The 27,428-nt window shown below is 41.4% G+C and overlaps 1 protein-coding gene and 2 long non-coding RNA genes across 17 annotated transcripts in view; 1 reads left to right on the plus strand and 2 right to left on the minus strand.

Moving 5' to 3' along the window:
• The window catches only part of HERC5 (HECT and RLD domain containing E3 ubiquitin protein ligase 5), a 65,258-nt gene extending 52,383 nt beyond the window's left edge, over window positions 1–12,875 (minus strand). For 10 of the 12 annotated variants that reach the window (XR_012131664.1, XR_012131663.1, XR_012131665.1 and 7 more), the window contains exons 1-9: window positions 11,064–12,875; window positions 9,057–9,177; window positions 8,326–8,402; window positions 6,419–6,520; window positions 5,802–6,023; window positions 4,558–4,649; window positions 4,184–4,314; window positions 2,177–2,322; window positions 612–688 (exon numbers count right to left, since the gene is read on the minus strand). Coding sequence is in view for 9 of the 12 variants with exons in the window: in XM_073237314.1 (XP_073093415.1) it covers window positions 612–688; window positions 2,177–2,322; window positions 4,184–4,314; window positions 4,558–4,649; window positions 5,802–6,023; window positions 6,419–6,520; window positions 8,326–8,402; window positions 9,057–9,177; window positions 11,064–11,322 (1,227 nt within the window). In the remaining 3 variants the exon portion in view is untranslated. Of the gene's footprint in view, window positions 1–611; window positions 689–2,176; window positions 2,323–4,183; window positions 4,315–4,557; window positions 4,650–5,801; window positions 6,024–6,418; window positions 6,521–8,325; window positions 8,403–9,056; window positions 9,178–10,572; window positions 11,023–11,063 lie in introns of those variants that run through there. The other 2 variants (XM_073237315.1, XM_073237313.1) reach the window with 2 other exon arrangements.
• Window positions 11,742–26,768, plus strand: LOC118972931 (uncharacterized). 2 transcript variants are annotated; one of them, XR_012131667.1, is made up of 6 exons: window positions 11,742–11,876; window positions 15,373–15,428; window positions 23,189–23,318; window positions 24,086–24,149; window positions 24,909–25,089; window positions 26,560–26,768. It is a non-coding gene; the product is annotated as an uncharacterized lncRNA (long non-coding RNA). The 2 variants fall into 2 exon arrangements; XR_005062080.2 differs by lacking the exon at window positions 24,086–24,149.
• LOC118972932 (uncharacterized) overlaps window positions 16,470–27,428 on the minus strand; it is a 59,351-nt gene continuing 48,392 nt past the window's right edge. Inside the window, exons 5-6 of one of the 3 annotated variants that reach the window (XR_005062082.2) lie at window positions 26,501–26,574; window positions 16,470–16,878 (exon numbers count right to left, since the gene is read on the minus strand). This is a non-coding gene — a long non-coding RNA (uncharacterized lncRNA). The remainder of the gene's footprint in view (window positions 16,879–26,500; window positions 26,575–27,428) is intronic. The other 2 variants (XR_012131668.1, XR_005062081.2) reach the window with 2 other exon arrangements.

Raw genomic sequence — 27,428 nt, forward strand, 5'->3', positions numbered from 1 at the left:
GGATAATACAACTCTGGGGAATCATAAAGTGAGATTCTATTAGCAATCAGTTGGTCATTTCCCTGTTTGCCAACTTCATGTCCAGGAGGATTTTAGATACAAAGTAAATTTCTGAGCATCTCAACATCCAGCACTTCACACAGAAGTGGTAGGATTAAAATGCACATCATAAAGCCTTGAGGGGAAGATTTTAAAAGGAGTATGTACAGAAGTAGAAGAAACTCAACTGGCCATGGTGAACCAGGGTGAGAAGTTATGGACTGATTATTCATAAGCCTGTGAACCTTGGGTCTTTTTTAGTATTGGCTAGCAAAGTCATTTCAGAATGTCAACCTGTTGGCTTGCTAGGACACTGACCCGATACTACTGGCAAGGCAAAAGTTAAGCAAAAGTAAGGAGATCCCTCTGATTTGACAATCACCAGGGACAAACCTGCTGGTTTTTTTGGGTAAAAATTTGTATAGTTTAGACAATAAAAGATCAATAACATCTAGCTATTCACCAAATGTCAGCTTAGTAACCTGATGATTTAAGTAATCACCACTGGATTCTGGAACCCTTCATTTTGCTTAAAGGACCAAGTGACAGAACATCTAGAAATCTATTTTTACCTCTCTTTCCAACCAGAGCAAAATGCTTTGATTCCCTCCAGCAATCATTATTAACTCCTTTTCTGAGGCATGGCTCTCTAAAAGGGAAATACAAAGTAGGATTTTAAACAAGTTAGTTAGCACAAACATGCATACTCAATGTAAATACTTTCAGGCTCTTAAGAAACTTAGTCCTTTTATCTTTCTGACAGACCAAGACACAGCACACTTTCCACCCATGAAGCAGAAATAAAGCTGACCCTTGAACAATATGGGTTTGAACTGCATGGGTGCACTTTCTACATGGGGCGTTTTTCAATAAATATATTTAAAAAAATTTTTAATAATCCCAGCAATTAAAAAAAACTTTTTCTAGCTTATTTTAAGAATACAGTACACAATACATATAACATACAAAATATGTTAATCAACTTACAGTAAGTCTTTCAGTCAGAAGGCTATTAGTAAAGTTTTAAAGAGTCAAAACTTATATACACACTTGCAAATGTGCAGAGGGTCAGTGCCCCTAACCCCCAAGTTGTTCAAGGGTCAACTATAAATAAAATACAGTCAAATATTTGATTAGTTAAGTGTTTCCTGGATTAATTTTGCTTCTATTACTAAATGCCACATTCTACAACTCAAAATTCAACTCACAACTTGGCTGTGAAGAATGTAAATAAGTACTTCAGAAGTCTAAGTGGTTGCAAGAAAGAACTGGTTTAAAGGAAATAGCCCTACTGCTCATTTCTCAGAAGTGAGGCTTTTGGTATTTTAGGCTACCACTAGGTTTTCAGATAAAAGTAGCCAAAGTGCTCTGAGGCATTTCTATACTCTGGAATGTTTCAGAGCTCAGGCTCCCAGTCATGCAGGGCGCAGTTCAAATCCTGCCAAACCTACTGGCCACAAGAATCAGCTAACCCTACACTCTCCAAGTTGCTCTGCTTTTCTCTCCCCCAGTAAATGGGACTGAGAATACACATCTCCCAGAACTGCTCAAGGGTAGATGAAATAACATGTGTTATGGTGCCCAGGCTATTGCAGATCCTCATTACTCTGAGGGTTTTACATGATTATGAGTTCATTTAACCAGGTAAGAAAGCCAATCACCATAGAATGAACAGGTTACTTTCAAACTGAAATAAGAAGTCACATATGCTGATTTTACAGCATCTTACTATGTTGATGGACAGTGACTGTGAACGGGTATGTGGGGGGACTTGGTGAAGGGGGGAACCTAGTAAACATAATGTCCTTCATGTAATTGTAGATTAATGATACCAAAATAAAATTAATTTTAAAAAAAAGTCACATATGCCTCTGAATTCATATAGTCTATTTTATGTTGTATCATTTGAGTCCACATAAATTGTAATCTGAAGGGGTAAGAGAAAACCAATGGTTATTCTGACTTAGTGAATTCAAGTGGGTAATTTAAACTGTTAACAAGTAAAAAAATGAAGCTGGTATTTAGAGGAACTCCTTTCATGGTCATACATTTCTTTTCTTGACACATTACAAACTTAGAAAAATCAGTTTCTCAACAAAGGTATTTATGCCAAATCCTGTGCTCCTATGGAATTTACCAAATTTGAGCTCTTCATCTGACGGCAATTTCATGGGAAGTGGTATCAGCTGATTCTGTGTTCCACTGCTTCCCAGTTGTCCTTCTTTTCCAGAACCAAAAGAAAAGACCTTCCCCAAATCAGAAACATAGGCAAGTGTGTGCCACCTATTAAATAAAAGCACATACGCTCAATTCTCAATTGTCCACAATGACGAGAGTATGCAGCAACATGGTGAACTGCTGCCATTAGGTTACCCAGTGGATGGAACTAGTTAAACAACACCCCATGAATGAAATTAGCCATCTGCAGACTGTGAAATCATTCATGTGTGGCGGAGATGATTTTGGAAGCAGTAAATCTACTCAAAACACCTTGGCTAATGGTGTTTCCTTTCTCAGGAACAAGCATCTTCCCCACCTTCTACTCTTTTTTCAAGCCTTGGCTTTAGAGTTACCACCTCTTGGAAGCCGTGTCTGAGTCCCTCCTTTACCCACCCTAGAAGATGGAATTTGGTGATCCTCTGAGCTCATACTCTATTTCCCTAAGATCTTTGATTTATCACACTATTTTCTTACTCATTTGCTCAATGGTCTCTGCCACTACATAGATGCATGAAGAATTTTAGCCTTGCTCAAACAGAGGTCAAGCCTTTATCCTCAGTTCCCGGGAGGTAACTCTAAATCCATAGAATTTCCCCAGTGATAGAAGTGTCTTTGTTATTCATAGTAGGCCCCTCAGGCTGCAGCTAATAGATCATCCAGGTGGCTGGGAGAGCCTCTCTGACTGCGGGTTAGCACAACCTAAGTGAGGGAGAGGCAGGAGGTTGAGTTCAACTTTGTGGGCAGTGATTCAATCAATCATGACTAACCAACGAAACCCCAGTAACAACTCTGGACTTGGGTGAGCTTCCCTAGTTGGCAATACTCAACACACAATCATATATCAGGCCGGGAGGTGGTAATACCATCCACAGCTCCACAGGGAGCATACACTGGAAGCTCCTCTTCCAGCTCCTTCCTAGACTCTCTGCATCTCTTCCTTCGACTAGTTCTAGTTTGTATTCTCCTACCTTGCAATTAATGTGACCATGAATATAAGAGCTTTTAGTGAGTTCCATGAGTCTTTCCAGTGAGTTCTCCTGTGTTAGTAAGGGTACTGATTTGGTTTGCATTAAAACATCTCTAATGTGGTAACTCCTATTGTAACACATGCTACTCAAAGAGAAATTTGTTATAAAAAATCCAAAGTGGTAATAATATTTTTTGGTTAACACAGATACCCAACGCAGAGAATTATACCATTGCAATAATCTGTTATAATTTAATATCCACTTCATGTAATTTTACTCCAAGATCGTAACAGAATACTTTACAGACTGAAAGTACATACACCAGTTTTTTATAGTAAAGGTTTCAATAAACAAATGAACCCAATATTTAGATAGGGTCTGAACTTGCTTATGTTTAATGAGGAGAACGTTGCTTAAAAGAAGAAAAAATGCATCTGGGTGAAAATATTTCTTAGCTCCAACCAAGACCCAAGATCCTACTGGTGAGAAGTGTACTGACTGATGTTCAAGGAAGATAATTAAGTAAACCAATGAGTCTGATCAAGTTTTGTTGTTAAAAAAAAAAAGAGCTATGAAAATCAAACTTCTCAGGGTATTCTACTTAGTAAACCAACTGTCTTATACTTTACTGTGATCACTCTGAAAGAATTATGGTAACCAAGAATGTTGGCCTTGAGGAGTTATGAAAGAAAGTGAGTACATCTATGAATAATCTTTTTTGATTCATGTTTGTTTTTTTCCCAAATAAAGGGTGACTTATTTTTCTTAAAAAAAAAAATGCACTTGAACAGGTACAAAGGTATTTCACTAAAGGGGCAACAGGAAGTAAATATATCTGTTCATTAAAAAAATAAAAGAAAACAAACATATATACACTAAAAGATTTATGATTATCTAAAAATGTAAATTAAGCATCTTCACATAGCTGAAAATGTCACTGACACTGTATAACTTACCTTCCACAAGCTAACTGGGTCACTCTATTCCCAACAAGCTCAGTCACCAAACGTGGTCTTAATTCATTCTCTGTTGAATTATGACCAAGTTGCCCGTATATTCCAGCGCCAAAAGTATACACCAGCCCATCCTAAGGAAAGGGAACATAACATCAGATTCCACAGAAATACGCCACAGAATATTCGCTGACGCACAGCCATCAGTGAATAATTAACAAAAGCACTGTCAAAGCAAAGTCTCCACATTATCAGGTGGGAGGTATGACCTTTCTTCCCTGGGAAACATGAGCTGCCCACACTTAGGTGTTCTAGTGCTTTCCCTACTACAAAGGGTTCCTCCAGAAATACAGTCCAAGAAGTAAGGGTACACGCACCTTTGTGAGCAGGGCAGCGTGAAAGCCACCACATGTGAGAAATTCAACTTTCTGATTGTCCAGGGCTTCAATAAGGGAAGGAGACTCTTTATCTATGCAAAGGAAAGAATGGTTGAACTGACCAAAAGGAAATGCTGAATTTCATACTAGACATTCAAGCTGCTGGTAAAAATACCCAAACCACTTCCTTTCACCTACCAGTTAAGTCCCCAACATGTTCTGGGGGGACAAGCCCTCCCTAGGCCTGTACGGTGGGGCACTCACCTGTGACTGTCAAACACATTTTCTGAGCCCATTCTTCTCTTTTAACTTGACTAACTTTAACTGCAGCAAATCTGGTATTTCCAACTCCCAAGTAGAACTACCCTTTTAATGAACATAAGTTATTTTCTTTCAAATTCTCTACTACAGTGTCCTTGCCTTACATCACCTCTTCTTTCTCTCACAATTATTTGTCAAAGCACTTCAAGATTTAGTAAAAAAATTAACTGCCCTTTATTCCTTTCCCTCCTTTAAATATTTTTCTAACACCAACTTAAGGGTTCTCCTTCTTAACTGGCACTGGACCACATCAGGGAGAAATGCAGTTTGACCAGTAAGCTAGGGGATAATATGCCCATTTCCACAGCTGATAAAGCAGCAGCATCTGCTACACCTGAAAATTCTAACAAGATGTTCGGGTATTAAGAAATTCTGTCATCTGCATTGTGAGGTAGTTCAAAAACAGCAATTACGTGTGTGCGTGTGTGTGTACACAGATGTTACCTTAAATAACATCTTCTTAACACCTTATAGAAAATGTTTAGGATATGTGAATTTCTAAACAGAACATTAGTGTCCTTTTGTCATAAGATGATATTAGTAGCCATTTTAAGTTTACAAGCACTTTGGAAGTGATTTCATCAAACTGATCACTTTACAGAAAAAGAAACCAAAGCCTAGAGAAAAATGACATGGCAAGGCCCTGTAAAGTGGGAAAAGAACGCAGGTATTCTGATCCCCAGGCAATGCTCTTTCCCTTGTCCCACACGGCCCTGACGTATGTCAATCAGGGCAACAACTTCCACACAATGCATGGCTGTTAGACTGATTCTGTCCTGAAGACCAGAGATGAACAGGGAGCACAGCACAAATTAAAGCAAGTATGTGTACCATTTCTGACAGGGTGGTCTGTGTTACATTCATCTCTACTATCTAATAAGTACATACACTGATAATATGCATCTGAAAACATGTTTCCATACTTTTGGTGTGGCCCAGACCGAGTTGTCCAAAATCATTTCTTCCCCATGAGTAAATGTTTCCAGACATGGATAAAGCCATGCTATGGGCTTCTCCTGCAGAAATCTGAACCAAGGGGACTCCTGAGAGATGCTCCACAATCTCTGGTGTAGGGGTTGAAGCAAATATTCTTCCAACTCCAAGCTGGCCATATGAATTCTGTCCCCATGCAAAAAGCTCACCACCTTGACAAAAAAGAAGAAAATGCTGTCTTATTATGTTTAAAATGCAGCAGACATTACCCTGTAGTATTATATGTTATTCATACTATACTATTACAATCTCTGATACTCATCTTCTCAGATCCCATACGTCTGAGTCAGAAAGATCAGAAGAATCTTCTCTTCAGTTTAAGTTATACCTCCTTACTCCTACCTCACAGGGTAGTGTTATGGACTGAATGTGTCCCTCAAAGGCTCATGTTGAAATCCTAACCCTCAATGTGATGGTATATGGAGGTGGGGCCTTTGGTAGATGATTAGAAGAGATTATGAAGGTGAAGTCCTCATGAATGGGATTAGTGCCCTGTAAGAGACCCAGAAAGCACTTGCCCTCTCCACCATGGAAGACAGATCCTCACCAGACACTGTATCTGCTGGCACCTTGAATTGGATTTCCAGCCTCCAGAACTGTTCAGAAATTAATTTCTGCTGTTTAAACGACCCAATCTGAGATATTTCTGCTGCAGCAGCAAAAACACACAAAGGAGAGGTAGAATGAAGCTATCTGAACATATAATCAAATTTGAGAAATACTTACTTTTAAAAACCCACAGGATGGGTCCACAAAAAACAGAAACATTCTATATGTAGGAAAATAAAAACTAAAACTACTGTTTTTCTCTCTACCTCCTCCCCACCCCTAATCCCCACATGTGATCCGAATTATACTTTTTTCTTGTAAAATGCCTGAAATCCTAATAAACAATTGAAAAATACATTTGAAATTGTAGCACAGTATCTTTACACTGTCAGCATTAATGGAATATATGGAGTTCTTAGATGTTATCTAATGGAACTGACAATACCTAATGGAGTCTGAAAAAATGTATCTGAGCAACTCTTTTCCAAGATACTGTGCAGGATATGGTGGAAGTCAGAGCCCTTTCTTCAAATAAAATTATCCTGTGCCTACCAGGCACAGGAATATAACAGTGAGCATAATCAAGTTCCCTTTCTTGCTTTCCCAAATTTCATTCTTTCCTAGATTGTGATTTACCAATAAAAAAATCTGAAAACATATTCCTCCTGTACCACTAGCACCTAGGCTTCTTAAAAGCACAGTGTGTCTGTTTTATCTTGATAACCTAAACATGTGGATCCTCAAAACGAAACTTTTGTTCATTAATGTATGAAGTCAAACAACCTGGTTAATTTTTTTCCAATACAAGTTCCTACTCTCAAATTTCCACAGGGCCTTCAGTACAGGTCAAACACTTGATTGTTTACCTCTCTTGAATATCCCAGTTTCCAGTCAGCTCATTATTATGTCTGTTCTGGATATTAAAAAATTTCATTGACCCTGAATTCCCCTCTATGACCCTCCTGTCTTAATTCCTCTATGGTCAAGTTTCTTTAGAAAACAATCCATATCCACTGCTTTTCCCATCATTGTGGTCTCTGATTAAAAGTAGGAAATAATAAAGAGCTTGGGGAATCCCTGAATTCAAAATGTAATGTTAAAACACACCAGAAACCTGCAAATTGGCCACAAAAGCAGACCCAAAGGATTTTGAACTCCAGTCATGGGAGCTAGAAGAACATTAGGAAATGGGAAGAAGGTTCTGGAAAAGGGTGGCCTATGCCTGCTCCTGATTTCAGAGAAAATGATTTTGATTATTCAGAGTATTTTCTTTGTTTCATATTTGAAAAATAAAAACTAGGAACTGTTGAAATAAATCTCTAGACCTAGGATGGAGCTGCTCCTTCCATATATATATATAAGGAAACAGAACTGTGTTCCTATAAAAGTGCCACTTGACTGGAAATAGTATATCCAGTCAGCCAATCCCCATACACCAAGCCAACTATGGATCCATATCAATTTATTTGTTCTTACTTAAAAGTAAGGTCAGAAGTACAACCCCAGCCAATCATGCTCCATTTCAGCAATTTGGTTTCAAATGCTCTATAAAATTCGCTTTTGTCCAAAATCCCTCAGGAACAGTGCTCCACTGCTTGAGAGGCACTGTAACCCCCATCCATGGATTGGGTCCCTTGAATAAAGGACATCAAACACTATGATGAAATTGTTTTAGTTTTGTCATGTAACAGAACAAATGTAGTAGTAGTAATTTTGGATACCTGGAGATTTTACAGGTCCATAAATTCTCTCATTTTTCATCTCCTTTAAGAACAGTGTTCTGAACCATATCACATTCAAAACCATATTTCTGTCCTGTTACAAAGTAAAATACACATTCTACTAGTTCTGCATTTATACATATGTATTCCTGTCTAGGAAACAATTAATATTCCAGAAAAGTACCTTTTGAAAGTGCAAGAGAATGATAATCCCCACATGTGATCCGAATTATACTTTTTTCTTGTAAAATGCATTGAAACCTATTGAAAGAAAATATATTTTATGTTAATCATAACCATTATGTTAATCAGTCACAACATCAATGTTAAAATTAATTGTATTTAAGATTGAAACGTAGGAAAACATTTTTAATTTACTGCTTCACATCTAGTACATCTAAAATTATTATAAAAATACTACCACGTTTTAATTATTGGTTTAACAGGAAAATAATGTGTACAGTATAATTGCAAATAGTAATTTTATAATGCAGGACTAATACAAGATGGATGTAAGTTTTGTTTACATAATCTACTAGGAAAAAGTCTCACAAATCATTCCATGATGAGGCTTTTTTTCCCCCTAGTCTGAGAACTTTTATTTCTGGAAATCTCACTTACAGGATTATTATGAGAGTTGGGTGAGCTAATGAATGTGAAAATCCAATTTGGGACTAGGTGAACTAACCAATTATTACCTTTAAATATCAAAGCAACATATGATACATGCCCTAGGAGACATAAATTGGTTTGTAGTTTACTGACAAAATTAACTGGTCAGTTCAGAATTGTTTTATTTAAGATGACACTAAATAAAACAGGGGAAAGGATCATATGAAGTAGTATTTTCCTACAAAAATTAAGATTTGCTTTTTGAATAAAATTTAAATAATTTTTAATAAAAAAGTTCCCTACCTTGCATGTTCTATGCTATAGTTGTACTCAAATGGTTTTCCATCTGAGGATAGAACCAGCATGTGCTCTGCTCCTTGATCCACGGAATGTATCTTCATTTTTTTTCCTAACTTAATGCACTCTGCAGAGCAAATCCAACCAAGAACTATCATCACTCTAATTATTACCCATTATTACTACTGACTTTATTATAATATACTTAAAACACCTGAAAAAAAATTCAACTAGACAACCTTTGAGTTAAGATGAACTTCTCTTTAAAGAAAATCCGTGCAGGCAAATCAACAGTGACTATTGTTTTGACAATGGATTTTTAAAATTGGGAAGTACTGATTCATATTGTTTTATTGAGCACACCCTAAAAATAGTTCATTAATATATTTGTTTTTAGATTCCTGGGTAATAAGTTGAGACAAAGAATGAAATTTGAAGTGACAAATGAAAAAACCTGTAAGAAAATATAACAACTCATTTTAGCAGCAAATATATGGTGTATTCTAAGATATACCATTTCCAAAATACAAAACAAGTAACAATAATAAATACCTCCTGATTGCTCCATACAGAAGCCAAAGCCTATATTCTTAAAAGAAATTGTGTTGGGGGCAGTTTTTAAAGTGGATATTGTTAAAAGAATTTTTATTGGCATTAGTGCATATTTTTAGCACTTTCCAAAAGTTGAAAGATTTAAAACTGTCCACTAGTTACCATTTACTCTTATTTAGTTTGCTCACAAAAATTAAAGTAAGATAGATTTGGGAAGCTGGTCATTCATTTCTAATGAAATAGAATCTATTCAAGTAAAAATCTCAAAGCACAAACCACTTCATATTACGAATGCTATGAGAATCAAAGAGTTTGGTAATAGAGAAGAAATGGCTCATCAGACTAACGTTTTTTAGAGGTTCCGCATTTTTAAAAAGTTGGAAAAAAGGTTGTTAAAAAAATATTGGCACATCAGGCTAGCCATCTGGAGAAACGAATAAATAAACCTAGATTCTCCTATCTTACTCCTTAAGTCAAAATAATTTCGAAGCGTACCAAAAACATTAACTCTGAAAACAAAAGCCTTAAATTACTGTAAAGATGAGTACATTAAAAATAAAACTTGGAATGTGGATAGCTTTCTAACGTAACACAAAATCCATAAGCCGCCTTCGAAACTGAGGAAGTAGATATAAAACAACGTCAACTAAAGGCAAGCGGGGAAAAAATTACCACGTATGTAACCGATAAAGGGCTACTCTTAATATTCAAATAACTCTTTCAGATAAATAAGGAAAACTAACAACTCGATTTTTTTAAAGGCAGGCAAAGTTATGAAGAGGCAGTTCACCAAAAAGGAATGTAAACGACCAACATACATATACACAAAAGGTGCTCGCATTCGCTCAAGTTAAAAGCAAAACGAATTTTATACTGTAAAGTATTCTATTCTTTACTCAACAGACGAAATCTTAAAGATGGAGAGTGTGTCCGTTTGCTTTCCTCACCAGCGAAACCCAAGCCGCAGTACCTGATCGAATCTATACGGAGACTGCCACCTTGGAGAAGTGCGACTGAAAGCACGCTTTAAATAGCTTGCAAACTTAGGATATATCGTTGAGAACGACGTAACTATTTTCTCCAAAGGTTCACAAAATCAGAGCAGTACATTCTAAAAATAAGGTAAGTGGAGAGCAAACTTTCGAACATAACCAATTATAAAGGCACGGCTAAGACGACGGAGCGGACGCCTTATTTCTCTCCACAGCCCGACTCGGCGCCGACTCCCCGCAGGGATGAAGGCGGCCTCGTGGATGCTGTGCGCGGCACGCACCACACGCCACCCGGGCCGGGCGCGGGTCCACGGACCCCACCGGCCGCCGCAGCTCCGCCCGGCTTCGGAGTTTCACCTCAAGCCGGACCACTATGGAAAGCGCCCGTGCGGACGCCGGCTCCCGGCCGCCCACCCTCCCCGCAGCCCGGGGCGGGGCGGCCGAGCGGGCGCTGCCGGGCCCCACTCACTCGGCTTCCTGGCGCTGTCGCTCGCCGCCCACAGGTCGTGGACCTCGACGCCGGCCCCGCCGCGCTCCAGCACCACCAGACGTTCGCGCGCGCAGCACATCTGGCGAGTCGCCTCTGTCCTTTGGGACAGCGCCATGCGGAGGCCCGCGGCGCAGGGGAAGAGCCAGAGCTGCGCGCCCTGCGGCTCCGCCGCGCGAGACGCGACGGACCAGGCCGCGGCGGCCACACCGGGAGCCGAGCGCGCGCCGCTCCGCGACATCCTCTGTGGCCTCGGCTCCGTCGTCGCTTTCGCGGGCTCCACGGTGCGCCTCTGCTCTCCGGACCTTCGGTGGAGACGGAGTCCAATCACCCGCCAGGCAAAAGGAAAGACGGGAAGCTCTGAGGCCTGAGGACGTCCACCGCCCGGGGCGTCGCGGTGCCGAGCGGGAGACAGGCAACCGCACAGCTGCCTCGGCTACCCGCAAGCTCTGCTCAACCGCGGCTGCTCAGATGTCTGGCTCGCGAGCGCTGTTTGGGGGCGGAGCCTGCAGGTCAAGTCGGAAACGAAACTGATTTTATTTTTAAGGGGGCAGAATCGAAATGGAAAGAGAAAGGGAAACGAACGACGCGAGAATGGCCTAGAAGGCGGCCCAAATAAACGGAGTGCTGGTGGGTGATGGGTTGGGGAGCGGAGCTGAGAAGGTGTTCCCGGAACGGGCAGCAGTCACCTCAACTCCTGGACCACATGGCTTTCGAAGAATAACCGAAATTCCACAAAGAGGAGCCTTGTCACATGCGAACTTGTACAGAAACTACCGTTGTAAGGGAAGTTTGGTAAGCATTTCTGTTACAGGCGCTGCCATCGGATTGCGAAGAAACTGAAAAGAGAAACTATTTACACGGTGCCGGCACAGTGATCCGTCAATAGGTTTTTGACTTTTCTAGAATTTCTTACAATTGCACAAACCTACACAGTCTTTTGTCTTTGCCTTTATTCGCTTAGCATAATGCTTTTGAGATTAATCCTATTGTTTCATCAGTAGTTCCCTTTTCATTATTGAGTAGTATTCCACTATATGGATATAATACCATCTGTTTATTCATTCACCAGTTGTTGATTTTTGAGTCCTTTTCAGTTTTAGCTACAGTGAATAGAGAAGCAATGACTGAGCAAGCCTTTGACAAGATCAATGTTCTCTTTTGGCTAAATACCTAAAAATGGAATTGTTGCATCATACGATAACTACAGGACTTTCATAAGAAACTGCCAGACTTTCCCAAAACACATATACCATTTTGCATTCTCTTCGGCAATTTATGGGAGTTCCAGTTGCTCTGTATGTTTTCTAACATTTGGTATTGTTACTCTTTTTTAACTGTAGTAATTACAGTGGTCTATGGTGATGTCTTAATATTGCGGTTTTAATTTCATTTTCCCTAAGGATTAATGATGTTGAGCATCTTTTCATGTGCTTATTAGTGCTAATCTCTCTCTGGTGAAGGGTCTGTTTACATCTTTTGCCCATTTATTCATTTGATTTATTCAAAAGCTCTTTACATATAGTAGAGTTCTTTGTGTTATATATCAAGTCCTTTATTAGATTTTTTGAATGTTTTCTACCAGTCTGTGGCTTGCCTTTTTATGTTATTACATACATCTTTTGAAGAGCTGTTTTTAATTTTGATGGGATTTATCTTTTTTCTTTTATGTAGTTTATGCCTTTGTCTTAAAAAAAAACTTGCTTGAATTATATATGATAAAGGAGCCATGGACATATAATAGGGAAATGACAGCCTCTTCAACAGCTGGTGTTGGCAAAACTGAACAGCTACATGCAAGAGAATGAAACTAGATTATTGTTTAACCCCATACACAAAAGTAAACTCGAAATGGATTAAAGACTTGAATGTAAGTCATGAAACCATAAAACTCTTAGAAGACAACATAGGCAAACATCTCCTGAATATAAGCATGAGCAACTTCTTCCTGAACCCATCTCCTCAAGAAAGAGAAACAAAAACAGAAATGAACTCATGGGACTACATCAAACTAAAAAGTTTTTGTACAGCGAAGGACATCATCAACAGAACAAAAAGGCATCCTACAGTATGGGAGAATATATTTGTAAATGACATATCCAACAAAGGGTTAACATCCAAAATATATAAAGAACTTACACACCTCAACACCCAAAAAGCAAATAACCCAATTAACAAATGGGCAGAGGATCTGAAGAGATGGTTCTTCAAAGAAGAGATTCAGGTGGCCAACAGACACATGAAAAGATGTTCCACATCTTTCTAATCTAAAGATGCAAGACTAACCATCAGGGAAATGCAAATTAAAACTACAATGAGATATCACCTCACACCAGTAAGGATGGCCAGCATCAAAAAGACTAAGAACAAAAAATGTTGGCGAGGATGTGGAGAAAGGGGAACCCTCCTACACTGCTGGGGGGAATGTAAGCTAGTTCAACCATTGTGGAAAGCAATATGGAGGTTCCTCAAGAAACTAAAAAACTAAAAATAGAAATACCATTTGACCCCAGAATCCCACTTCTTAGAATATACCCAAAGAATCAACTTCTCAGATTCAAAAAGACATATGCACCCCTATGTTCATCGCAGCACTTTTTACAATAGCCAAGATATGGAAGCAACCTATATGTCCATCTGTAGATGAATGGATAAAGAAGATGTGGTACATATACACAATGGCATACTATTCAGCCATAAGAAAGAAACAAATCCTACCATTTGCAACAACATGGATGGAGCTTGAGGACATTATGCTCAGTGAAATAAACCAGGCGGAGAAAGACAAGTGCCAAATGATTTCCCTCATTTGTGGAGTATAAGAACAAAGCAAAACTGAAGGAACAAAATGGCAGCAGACTCAAGAGATTCCAAGAATGAACTAGTGGTTACCAAAGGGGAGGGGTGTGGGAGGGCGGGTGGGGAGGGAGGGAGAAGGGGACTGAGGGGTATTATGTTTAGTACACATGGTGTGGGGGATCACAGGGAGAACAGTGTATCACAGAGGAGGGACATAGTGGATCTCTGACATCTTTCTACACTGATGGACAGTGACTGCACTGGGGTATGGGTGGGTACTTGATAATATGGGTAAATGTAGTAACTACATTGTTTTTTCATGTGAAACCTTCATAAGAGTGTATATCAATCATACCTTAATAAAAAAGAAAGCTTGCTTGACTTAACCAAGGTTATAAAAATTTTCTTATACGTTATCTTCCAGAAGTTTTATAGTTTTAGGTCTTTATTACATTTAGAATCAGTTATTCTTTATGGTATGATGTAAGGGTACAGGTTCATTTTTTTTCCTTACAGATTTTCAGTTGTTCCCATTTGCTTTTATCCATTTAATTGCCTTGGCATCTTTGTCAAAACTCTGTTGACTCTATATTATTGAATTTATTCAAGGACTTTTTAATTGTGTCCCATTGATCTACATGTCTGTTTTGCTCCAGTACCACACTGTAAATTCTAATTAAGTTTCAAAATGAGTTTATTCAAATGCTCCACTATTGTCCTTCTTCAAAGTTGTTTTGGCTACTTTAGGTCCTTTGCATTTCCATATATATTTTAGGATCAGTTTATCAATTTCTATAAAATAGACTGTAGGGATTTTGAGATTGCACTAAATTGGATTAATTTGGGAAGAATCTACATGCTGATTAATACTGATTATTCCATCCATGAGCATATCTCTTTGCATTAAAGCTTCTTTAATTTCTTTCACCACTTTTCTAGTTTTCAGTTTACAATTGACCACATTTAAATTTTATTCTTAAGTATTTATTTTTTGATGATATTGCAAATGGTACTTCTAAAATTTTCAATTTATGATTCTTGTGAGTATATAGAAGTAGTTTTTATGTATTGACCTTGAATCCTGAGAACTTTCTATATTTACTTAATAATTTCAGATTGTTTTGTAGATCCTTAGAATCTGCTATAGATGACTATGCAGTCTATAAATAAGGTAGTATTATGCCTTCATTTCCAATCATTATGTTTTTTCTTTTTTTTCTTTGCCCTCTTGTATGGACTGCTACCTTTAGTACTATGTTGAATAAAAGCAATGAAAGTCATCCTTCCTTTGTTCCCAATTTAGTAGCAAAGCATTCACTCAGTCTTAAGCCATTATGAGGTTAGATGTATGTAGACTCTTATCTTGAAGAAGTTCTCTTCTGATCCTAGTCTGCTAAGAGTATTTAGCATACATGAATAGCTATTGAATTTTGTAATATTTCTTTTCTGCCTCTTTTGAAGTAATTATATGATTTTTCTTTGTCTATTACAGTGAAATATAATGGGTTTTCAAATGCATTTCTGGATTAAACCCCACTTGGTCATAAGGTATTATTATTATTTTTCTGCTTCACTGAATATGTATGATACATTAAAATTTTGTAAAAAATTTTTATGTCTGTTTACGAGAGATAATTATAATTTTCTTTCTTTCATGTCTTTGTCTGATTTTAGTATTAGGGTAATGCTGGCATCATAGAATTAATTGGGAAGTGTTTCCTCTTCCTCTGTTTTCTGAATGAGTACGTAAAGAAATGGTACTCTCTCCCTTAAATGTTTACTACAGTTCATTCATTTGCATAAGAAAAGGTAATGCTGGAGTTGAAAGGCCTGAAGGTCACAACCAAAAGTCAGGTGCTTAGGGATCAATAAGATGTTGAGCTTACCTCTTTTCCCTTAAAATTCAAATAGAATACTTCTGGGTCTTCATTACATTTATTGTAGAAATGAGACCTGTCCAAAATAACTCTGAGGATTTGCCGGGGTCTTATGTTTTTATTGTGTACTGTCCTTGGTGCTTTCTCTATTTGTTTTGTTTATCCCCAGGTAAGCCTGCCCTATTTCCACATCAGCATCCCCCCCTGGACCTCACCCCATCATAGTCTTTCCTTTCCCAAAGTACCCCTGACACAAGGCTTCTGTTTATTGTTGGGGATAACAGCAGGCGTTTATAGAATAGCTTACAGTTTAAAAGTTAATATGTGATAGAGCTGGTCTACAAAATTCATTGGCCACACACAGCAACACTTACATATCTCCTTTAATTCATTCTGTAGCCATGATGCTGAGACATATTTCATGTTCTTCATGTTCCCCAAGTACAATTAGACCAGGAGTTCCAGGTTGGACTCTGCATTTAAATGATTCTTGGAACACAGTATTGATTGTAAATCATTATTCAGTGAGTTAATAAGTCCCTTAACAATTAGATTTTTCAAATAAATTATTCAAGAATTGGCTAAAATCAAAACTCTGGAGATATTCCAGATTATAAAATATACATCTGCATGCCTCAAAAATATGTTGAATTAGTTTGTGTCTTTATGTCTTCAAACTTCAGCATTTTTCATATTTATAGTGTTTATTAGATATGCAATATTTTTAAAAATCTGTTCGCTTTTAGTATTCAGTTTATTTTAAAATAGTTATTGTTGAAGAATAATTCAGTGAAAAGCAAACATTCTAATAGTTGAAAGGAAAGGAGCGACACACAGCAGCAATTCACCGGAGAATTCCGCTTTATTAGGGAAAGGTGCTGGGTTATATAGGAAGGGGCATGGGGTGATTGTGGTGTTACTTATACGGGGCTGGTGGCTGGTGGCTAGGTGCTGCGATTGGGAGGGGGGGCGAGAGGTGATTGGGCTTCGGGTGGCGCCAGCGGGAACCGAGGACCCCGAAGAGAAGCCGGAAGTTTGCCATCTTACTGGTGGTGGCCCTTCATTCCCCCGTTTCTCCTCTATGGGGTTGTGGACGTTGCTTTCTCTCTGACTGCTTCCTGCTGAACAGGGGCAGAGAAGGGAGTGAGGGCTTGAGGATTGGGAGGAAAGGATTGATAGGACTCCCCACAGTAAAGACGAGTAGATGTGGACTTCTTCAGGTTGGAAATCAATGAAGGTTCCCTGTAACCATAGGTCGAGGACCTGTTGATTCTAATGGTGCCAAGAGGATATGGGTGTCAGGAGCCAGGCGTCTGCGGCCATTGTTTCCAGGAACAGTTTCCAAAGGGGAGAGGGGTCCATCTCAGCGTGTGGTGAGGAGGTTACATGAGGGTGAGGGATCTTCTGTGGCCAGAAGCTGGTAGTTCCTGAGTAAAAGCTGGTTGAAAGCTTGATTAGAGATTTTTCCGACTTGGGATTTGATGAACTTTATTATACAGGGTAAGAAGAGACAGGCGAGAAGAATGATTATTATGGGGCCTGCAATGGGCCAGACCCAGGTAAGGAGGGGGTTTCTTAGTATTGAAGAGAATGGGTTGGAATTGGAAGCAGAGTGGAGGCTGGAGGCAAGGTCGGTGAGTTTTGTAATGTCAGTTTCTACAATGCCGGATTTGTTGATGTAATAGCAGCACTCTTCCCGGAGGAAGACGCAGGTGCCGCCCTTCTCGGCTATAAGCAGATCTAAGGCCCACTGGTTTTGAAGGGTGACCTTAGCTAGCGAAGTGACCTGTCTTTGGAGAGAGGCTAGGGAATCGGCAGTGGATGTCAGGGCGCCCTCAAGTTTGGCATTGAGATCTCTAACTGCCCATAGAGAGTAGAGAGTGACCCAAGGCTCCTCCCAAAAACCCTGCCCCAATGGCTGAGGTGGTCAAAGAGATACCGACCATGATGGGAAGGAAAGCAGCTCTTTTTGTGCACGAGGGCAAGGGAGGTTGGAGCTCAAGAAATTCCGCCATGCTGTAAAGTGTAAGCTGTGGGATTAGGGTGACGAGAATGCAGGGTGTGCTGGAGTTGGGAGGCAGTGAAGTGCGCTGGAGGGGGGTGGAGTTGGGCCTACACAGTGGTGGATGGTGAGATTATCTGTGTATTCTGGTTCCCATAGGGGTATGTCTGCCAGGAGGCAGAGGGGTTGTCTTTCTGCATGGAAGGAGTAGTTGGAAATATTAAGGGGCATGGTGGCCAGCAGTGGGTGCTGTAGTGATGCACACAAGAAACAATTGGCTGTGTTAAGGGTATGGTTGAGAAAGATGGTGGTGTCCTGAATGAGCTGTAACGAAGAGTAGGAGAAATGGGAAGAGGGGCGGGGATAAGAAGATGAAGAGGCGCCGTCAAGAGTTTGGATAATGACTTTTTCGGAATGTCTGATATCTGATGCAACTTGAGAGATCTGGGAATGAGCGGGAACATACTTTCGAGAGATATGAAGGGCACTGTGGGGGGTCGAGGACCCCCCCATAGTAAACTGAGGCTGTGACTCCGGCAGCCCATCGAGAGTCCCAGGGATCTGGGATTGATAAGGAGAATGAGCCGTTGGGATATTTCATGAAACAGTTTGAGGAGTAATACTGTGGGTACTAGAAGTTACCCATGTAGTGAATGGCGCAAGACCAGTAGGGACATCTCCTGTAGGTGTCTGGCCATCGCCTACAATAAGCTTGTTTTTGGTCATAGAGGAAGCAGAGGTAGGGAGAATAAGGGTAGCTGCTAGTGAACACTTCGGTGGAGGGAGGAAAGTGGAGGTATAAAGGCTCAGAGCAGCTTTTCAGAGGGCAGTCTGATGTGGCAATGAGGGCAGTAACTTTTGTTTGATGCTGTGTGTAAGTCTGTCTGACTTTGAATTGCCATACAAAGGAGGCTGGGGTGGTGGAGAAGACAATAGGAATGAGGAAAAAAAGCGAGAGAGCAGTAAAGGAGGAAAAAGTCATGATTCGGGTATTGATGGCAAAGGGGGTGAACGGGATTTTGGAGGAAAGAGGACAGTAAGGTCAGGAGTCTGGAGGGAGGGAGAGTCTGTAAACTTTTGTAGGTTAAGAGATCTTTTAGGTGATGTGGGGACAGAATGGTAAGGGGTGCCCTAAATGTCAGTTTATGAGCTTCCTTCTGCAAGAGCTGTCTAGCGGCTAATGCTCCTAGGCAGGGGGCCCATCCCCGAACTGTGGGGTCTAATTGCTTGGAGAGATAAGCTTCTGGGGCAAAGGATGGGCCATAATATTGGCCTAGGACTCCTAGAGCTTGACTGGACCTCGCATGAATGTATAATGAGAAGGGCTTTGACAAGTCAGGAAGATGGAGAGCTGGGGCTTCCACAAGGGCTTGACAGAGCTTAATGAAGGAGTGTCGCGGTAAGGAGGATAATGGTTCTTCAGGGGGGCCCTTGCTGAGGTTGTATAGGGGCCTTGCCAACAGGGAGAAGTTAGGGATCCACGCTCTAAAATACCTAGCCAGGCCTAGAAAGGAAAGGATTTCTGTCTTGGTTTTGGGAACGGGCAGGTCAGAGAGGAGCCGTTTTCTGTCTAAGGTAATGGACTTTCTTTGTTGAGATAGAAGGAATCTGAGGTAAGTGACAGGAGGGGAAGAGATTTGAGCTTTGACGGGGGATACTCGGTAACCTCTGGAAGCTAGAAGGTTAAGTAGGGAGGCAGTGTCAAGTTGAGACTGTTCCCACGAGGGACTGTAGAGTAGAAGATTGTCCATGTATTGTAATAAGGTGGACTTGGAGTGATCATGATGAAACTGTTTGAGGTCCTGAGCTAGGACCTGTCTAAAAATATGGGGACGATCTCAGAAGCTTTGTGGCAAAACTGTCCAAGTGAGTTGTTCAGAATGTCTTGTGTATGGGTCCGTCCAGGTGAAGGCGAAAAAAATCTTGGGAGGAGGGGTCCAGAGGGATAGGAAAAATGCATCCTTGAGATCTAGGACTGAGAAGTGGGAGGCCGAGGCAGGGATCTGCGATAAAAGGGTGTATGGATTTGGAACTAAGGGATGGATAGGGACAACGGCCATGTTGATGAGGCGAAGGTGTTGGACAAGGTGGAAAGGTCCGTTGGTTTTTTTAACAGCTAATATGGGGGTATTAAATGGGGAGTGAGTGGGTCTGAGGTAATTTTTGTTTAAGAGATCTAATGATGGGTTGGAGGCTTATGAGGGCTGAAGTGGTTAGGGGATATTGGGCCTGACAGATATACTGAGAGGGGTCACGTAATTTGATAGAGGCAGGAGGACATAGAGCCACGTAGGGGCTTGTAATGTCCCAAACTTTGGGATTTACAGGGTGTATGAGGGTGGAACCGGAGCTTTCATTGGGTAGAGGGGGGTCGTCAGCTATGAGGGCCATCAGAAAGGGAGTACTGGGGGCTGTGGGAGTGGATATAGTTATGGAAACGTGGAGGAGAGAAAGGATGTCCCGTCCTAGTAAAGGGATGGGACACTGGGGCATAACCAGGAAGGAGTGGGAGAAAGGTATGGGATTGTCTTGGATTGTGCATAAAAGGTGGGGGGTTAATGGGAAAATCTGTTTACCTCCTACCCCAACTATAGGAGTAATGGCAGGCATGGTAGGGCCCCGGTATTCCCACAAGACCGAGAAGGTGGCTCCTGTATCTAGGAGGAAGGAGATGGGGCGACCAACTACTATTAAAGTAACCTTGGGCTCCTGTTTGGTGATCGAAATGATTGGGTGAGAAGCTCCTGGGCGCCGTCAATCTTCTGCCAGTCCCACTATGGCGGGCTTAGGATGGGGGTTGTTCGTCCAGCCTCCCCTTCGGGTGGTTGGGCAATCAGACCACCAGTGGCCCTTTTTGTGGCATCTGGGGCATGGGGTGGTAGGAGATCTGGGGGAGGGGCATGCCCTTGACCAATGTCCCTCTTTTCCACACTTGAAACAAGCTCCTGGGGAGGGGGACTTGTTTGTAGAGGGGTGCCCAGGTTGTGGTTTTATCAGCTGGGCCAACATTTGGAAATTGGCCTGATCAGCCTTTTGTTTACGGCACTCTTTCTCCTCCTCCCAGTTATGGAAGACTTTAAAGGCTACTGTTAGGATCTCAGTCTGTGGGGGTAGCGGGGCTCTGTTCTAACTTTTTGAGTTTAGCTTTAATGTCGGGGTAGCTTTGAGCTAGGAAGTATGTCATAAGGACATGTCTTCCGTCAGGAGTTTCTGGGTCAAGGCTGGTATACTGTAATAGAGCTTGAGTGAGTCTGTCTAAGCTACGTCCTGGAGGGGAGGGCGATAATTTTGGGAGGCCCTCAGGACCGAGTCTGAGGGGGACTGAAGGGTTCTGGCTCAGTCTGTGGGGGAGTGACGCCGTCTAGCTGCACCTAGTCGAGCAGGTCCTGAAGTGTGGAAGGGGGGCAAAGAAAATAAAGATAGAATTGGACCTACATGTCGCCAGCCAGCAGCCCAGCTGCTTGCCTCTGCTGCTCTAGTTGGGCTTGAACTCATGACTCTGAGTTTAAGAGTCCCATGCTCTACTAACTGAGCTACACCAGGGCTCCAGTTAATTGCTTATGGAATGCGTAAACAGAATGTTCTTTGTTCTCCATTCCTGCCACATTGGCAAGTGGGGGAAGGGCAGAGCTAGAAGCAGGGGCGGTGTTTCTACACATCTTCAAGGTCTCCCTATTTTCAGAGTGAGGCGTCTTGGCTTGTCTTCAAGGACAAGATATGTTTTTGTGGACAGATAACTTCCAAGGACTGCACCGGTTGTTCTCTAGCTTGTGCTTTCCCATGCTGCATTCAGACATGGGGGAAGGTGCTTTCCCATTCTCCCTACAAACATGTGAGAAGACAAAGGCGGTCCCTAACAGGGGAGAAACAGGTGATGAGGGCAAAGATGGAGGAGGCCCCCGGGACCTAGTTAAAGGGGGGTACTGAAAGTCTCAGGCTTAATCTACGGGGGACGAAGGCGGAGGAGGTGAGATGGGGGAGGAGATGGTGGGGGAGGAAGGGAGAAGGGCTGTTGTAGGAGAAGGGGAAGGGAGTGAATGGGAGGCTTCTGCGGGGGTGGCGGCTTGCAGGCTAGGAGCACTTGGGAGGGGGTGGGGGTAGGAGGAGGCGGAAAGCTTCGATATAGGGAATCTCCTTCCATTTTTTCAGGCGCTGGCAGTAGTTGAAGAGATTGCAAGTGATGTTAGGATCAAGAGTTCCCCCTGCAGGCCATTGGTTGTTATGTCTAAGGGGTATGTCGGCCAATCTTGGGAGCAATATTTACGGAGAAGTTTTGGTTTTATATCAGGCGTCAGGGAGAGGGTAGCCAGATGCTTAAGCAGGCATTCAAGAGGTGAACTTTCAGGGAGGGATGAGGAGGCTCCCATGGCTAAAGGACAGAGAAGGAGACAAACAGGGGAAGACGAACGGAGATCCTCAGACTGGAAGCAGACCACAAGGAGACAAAGGGCATCCCCGATGATCCTTGGTGGTCTGCGGAAATTCGTATATGAGTCGGAATTTCTTAGGAAGTGTGGGTCGTCACCCAGACTTCCCTAAGAAGGCAGAGTGCCAGAGTCACGAGGAACCTAGTACTAGGAATTTTCAGCAGCCAGAACAGATTTCGGTGGACAGAACAGAAGGACGAGGGGGGGGAAAAAGGGAGCGTTCTCATCTGCAAAGGAGTCACCTCGTTTATGGCTGTTGGAGGGGGGCCTGAGGGTCTGCCGCAGCCGTGAAGGCCTGAGGTGGGGATTTATGGCTGTTGGAGGAGGGGCCTGAGGGTCCGCCACAGCCGTGAAGGCCTGAGGCGGGGATTTATGGCTGTTAGAGGAGGGGCCTGAGGGTCCGCCGCAGCCATGAAGGCCTGAGGTGGGGAGAGTTCCCTCCTCGTCCCCGAATGTCAGGGCCTTGCCGGGAGATCACGGTCAATGGACTGCAATAGCTCGGGGAAGAGTGGCCCACTCAGGGGGAAAACTTACCTAAAGGCCAGAGAGGAGTGGTGAGTGTGATGAGCCAGCGCCGGAAAAAGAGGATGAGGGCAAGCTGCTGCTGGTGTCGGGGGAAGACCGGGCCCAGTTGGGTGTCCCGTCTCCCGGGTTTCGGCACCAATGAAAGGAAAGGAGCGACACACAGCAGCAATTCACCGGAGAATTCCGCTTTATTAGGGAAAGGTGCTGGGTTATATAGGAAGGGGCATGGGGTGATTGTGGTGTTACTTCTACAGGGCTGGTGGCTGTTGGCTAGGTGCTGGAATTGGGAGGGGGGCGAGAGGTGATTGGGCTTCAGATGGCGCTGGCAGGAACCGAGGACCCCAAAGAGAAGCCGGAAGTTTGCCATCTTACTGGTGATGGCCCTTCAATAGTAAGTTTAGGGATCAGGAAATATTGATTCATTAAAAATATTGTCCTTGATTCATCACTTTGTTTATCCCAACATTTGTCCACTAGTTGATTAAAGTCCAACAACACTTTGTACTCATTTGCCCAAAGGAAGAACAGAAGAATTGCAGGATGAGAGGACCTGAGAATCTGAGACCTCATCGAGACTCTTAGAGTCACTGTTACTCTGTGACCCTGGGTAAGACAAATCCTCTGTTGCTATTGATGACTATTTGAAGTGCTTTCTCCACTCTTTCCATTATAGAATATTTAGGGAGGTCCAGAATAGTATGACGTATCAATAATCTCAGGTTATCTCTTTCACTGAAAGTTTCAGGACAGTGAAGCAGGATTTCCATTTCCTGTAATCCTCTTATATGCAGCCTGCCATTTCATCTAAGAAAAACTACAAAGGAATAAACTTTGGCTAAGATAGGTTGCAGAAAGATCAAAACTTAAAATGAAAAGGAAGAAATTAGTCACTTCATTTAACAAATAGTATTGAGTATTCTTATGCAGAGAAAACTATATGGACCATATGGAACATAGAAAACATAACATTTGGTCTTCGTCTCCAGTGAGTTCATGATATAACTGAGGAGAAATTACATACATGAAAAGATAATAGCAAGTTACAAGGAAGTTTAATGTGGTGCAACAGAAAGTATGAGGTGAGAGCCCACAGAGCCCTGAGACTCAGGGCAGGGAGAAAGCACCAGGCTGGGATAGCCGGGGCTCCTCAGAGGTCACATCTGGCTAGTTAGTTCTCAAGGAGAAGATTTGGGTGAGCTTTGAAGACACGGGAAGAAAGCCCCAGAGAAGGCCAGAGATGGGAAGAGGTAAGATGACAGACCCACTGAGCAGAAGCAAGCGTTTTCCATTAAGAAAGAAGATTGGAAAGTTTGTGCTTGGGGAGAAGGAGGTTGCATTTGTGCAGAAGTTGAAATTGTCCTTCACCATCCTCAGTAGCAGCAAAAATAGCAAGAAGAAAAGATGTGTATTTCAGGAAGAACTGAAAACGACTGAGGAGGTGAGAAAATCATTAAATCTCTCCTAGAAATTTTCAGGGTTCCCACCAAGAGAAGTTCTACGAGGTCACAAGAGCTTAGTGGTTCAGAGCCTGGGCTTTGGATTGGCCTGATGGGTTCAAATTCTGGTTCTGATACTCACCAGATGTCTGAGCATAGGCAAGCTACTAAATGCCTCAAGCCTCTTTTACCTCAGATCTGAAATGAGGAAAAATAAGTACCTACCTTATAAGGCTGCTATGAAGATAAAAGGGCGGGTGGGGGGGAGGGTAATAGATGTGAAGTGATCAGTGCAATGCCTGGCATAAGGTAAGCACACAGTAAATGCTGTTATCATCAGTGGTCATTGCTGTTATTATCAATTTTATAACAGTATTCAAGACAGTTGACATTACCCTAATTCTGTAGAACTTAGATAATTAAATAAAGATAGGAATGTGAGATAAAAGGCTTAATTGGGAGCCAACTAGAATGGAAAAAGGACACAAACTAAAATTGGAGGCAGGATTAGAGTCAATGTAGAGAAGATAGTTAAAGTAGCACTATATTATTACCACTTTTTTAATAAAGGAAAACAGGTTTATGTAAGAGAATGAACTCTGGTCTAGAAGGCAGGAAAGTGGCTTTAAACGCTTGCTTTGCTGTTAACATGTACAACCTATTAATAATGATTTCATCTCAAATAAGAGATTTATCTTTTAAAAAGATACATAATCACGGATCTATTAGTAATACTCAGGAATTTTTTCTTTTCCTTCAAGGTTAATTTGTGGAAAGCTTTCCAAAACATCAGTATATGAAGATGTGATTTGTGGTATCCTTCACCACTTTTGAATTCCTGAGAAAAAAGGAGAAAAATGGCTTTTACGGGGAATACATAGAAGTTTTTTGGAAGAACTGGGAGCACTATAGTCATAACCTACCTCTTCAAATTGTTCCCAGGTATAATTGGTATTTTCAGCTATTTCTGTCATTATTTCTTTAGGCTGCAAGTGTTTAAATATGTTTTTGTCACAGACATCATAAAATTCTCTCAAAGTCCTCATAAACTATCTTTACAGAGGTGTTGAAGATGTACTCAAAACACTTAAAAACAGTCTTTCCTTGAGGAAAGCAAAATAAAAAAAGTTCAATAACATATTATACCAGTGACTAGAATATTCTCCACTTTGCCCTTTTTACCATTCCTATTGAGAAAGAAAAGTAAGTTACTTCTCCATAGTACACAACTCTGTACAACACAAGGATACAAAAACATCTGGTCAGCTACAACAAAGAGCCTTAGGGAAACAGCAGAAGGTCTAAGACTGTTTGGCTTCCGTTTTTCTCATAGTCAGGATGATATTTTAAACATATATCTGAATATGTCATACTTCTGCTGAAAATCTTTCAAGGCTTCCCATTGCCCTTTGGGTAAATTCCAAACTTCATCAGGATCAAAAAGATCTCCATTACCTGACCATAGCCCCATTCAGCAGTCTCTTCTCACTTCCACTTGAATCTTGGCAAACTGAAACCTTAGTGCACAGGTCCCAAATCATATAGTGAATGCTTCTTCTCTACCTGGCAGCTGCTGTCATTCATCAGAGTTCCATATGAATATGACTTTTCAGAGTCAGTCTTCTGTTCCTCTTTCTCTCTCTTCTCTGTCACTGTGTGAAAATATTTCTGCGACGTCTGTGTTCACGGCGTAATGAACCTCCTGAAGGCACAGTTGCTACTGGAAGTATTTCCACCAGATACCCACCAGAAATCTGAGTCTCCCACCCGTTGAGCAGCCTTCATGTACTGTCCTATTTAAATCAAAGCCCTGTGCCTTCCCCTGTACCCAGCGGTGTGCTGGTTATGTTTAACAATCAGCTCTCTTAAGATAAAAGAGCCAGAATCTTCGTTTGCAGCATTTGCCAATTTCTGTAAATATTCCCACAGTAGCTGATTTCAAGCTACTAACACTTTAATAATAAACTCTCAACATTTTTGAAAATGTAATTATCAGCTCTCACCAGCTGGTACCTGCTGGCTCCAGCATACCATTACCTGTAATTCTCTAGTTTCTTAATTGGTGCTCATCCTTATCTGACATTATGTTACATAATAATGTATTTGTGTGTCATCTTTCTGCCCTACTGGAATTTCAGCTCCAGATTTTGTCTCTTTTTCACTGCAGTGTCTCCAGCACCTAGGAGTAGGGGCTCAAAAATAATTGTTAAATGCATAACTAGTGAAAAGTGCTGCAAAGAAAATATTTAGTCCTGACTTAATCCCACCTTTGGTCTCTATTTTTATAAATCTGAGGAACTAAAACAATCATATGAGAACCTAAAATACATTTATAAAGTATAGGGATACAAACCTTTCATGTATTTGAAGATGTTCTGGGTCTCAAAATTTACTTGTTGGTTTGGTCCACAGGTACTGAGATGCCATCTGGAATTAAAGCAACATCATTTTGGTCGCAGTGTAGGAGCAACCAAAATGTATTCAGATACCAAACATGAAAGAAAGTCTGAATAATCAACCATAATACCATTATTGCCAGTACATTCTTCCCTAAAAAAATTTGAATAACTGTGAACTAAGTAACTACTTATGTAATTCAGCTTTTAAATAAATAAGAAAATTAAAACACCTACACTAGTATATGTTATACATTGCTTTTAAGCATATATGATTCTGTTTCATTGCTTATGTTGTTCACCTTAATTGAGCAATTGCTATTTTCACTTTATGTAAGAGTATGCAGACCTAAGGAACCAGATAAGGAGAGGGTAGGAGCAGGGGGAAGGTCTTACAGAACATCAGTAAAATACCCTTCAAAAACGGAATGCCAGAAGGAAAAAAGATGGCAGCTTGAGAAGTGAGGCATAAACCTTCTCCCAAAACCATATAAAACACAAAAAAAGCAAATACAACTAATCCTGAAAAAGCAAACTGAAGGCTACAGAACAGAGCCTGTGTCTGGGGAAAAGCGAAGACCTCACAGAAAAGGGTAAAGTAACAAAGCTGTGATCTGATAGAACCCAAGCCCTATCTGACCCCAGCCCACAGGCAGGAGGAACAGAAACAGAGTGGGGAGAGAGTTGAAGCCCAGCACTGCTAATTACCCTGCCCTGGAGATCTACTGCAGGAGCAAGAACCCACATTACATGGTGCTCTGGAGATTAGTAGGGTTGGAAAGCAAAAACAGGTGGAATACTGTGACAAGACTGAGATTCCAGCCACTTGGGGAGAACAGGTACTCACAACTGGTGCCCCTGAGACAAAAGTAAGGCAGACTCATT

The sequence above is a fragment of the Manis javanica genome, chromosome 5, assembly GCF_040802235.1.
Source record: "Manis javanica isolate MJ-LG chromosome 5, MJ_LKY, whole genome shotgun sequence".
Classification (NCBI taxonomy): Eukaryota; Metazoa; Chordata; class Mammalia; order Pholidota; family Manidae; genus Manis; species Manis javanica.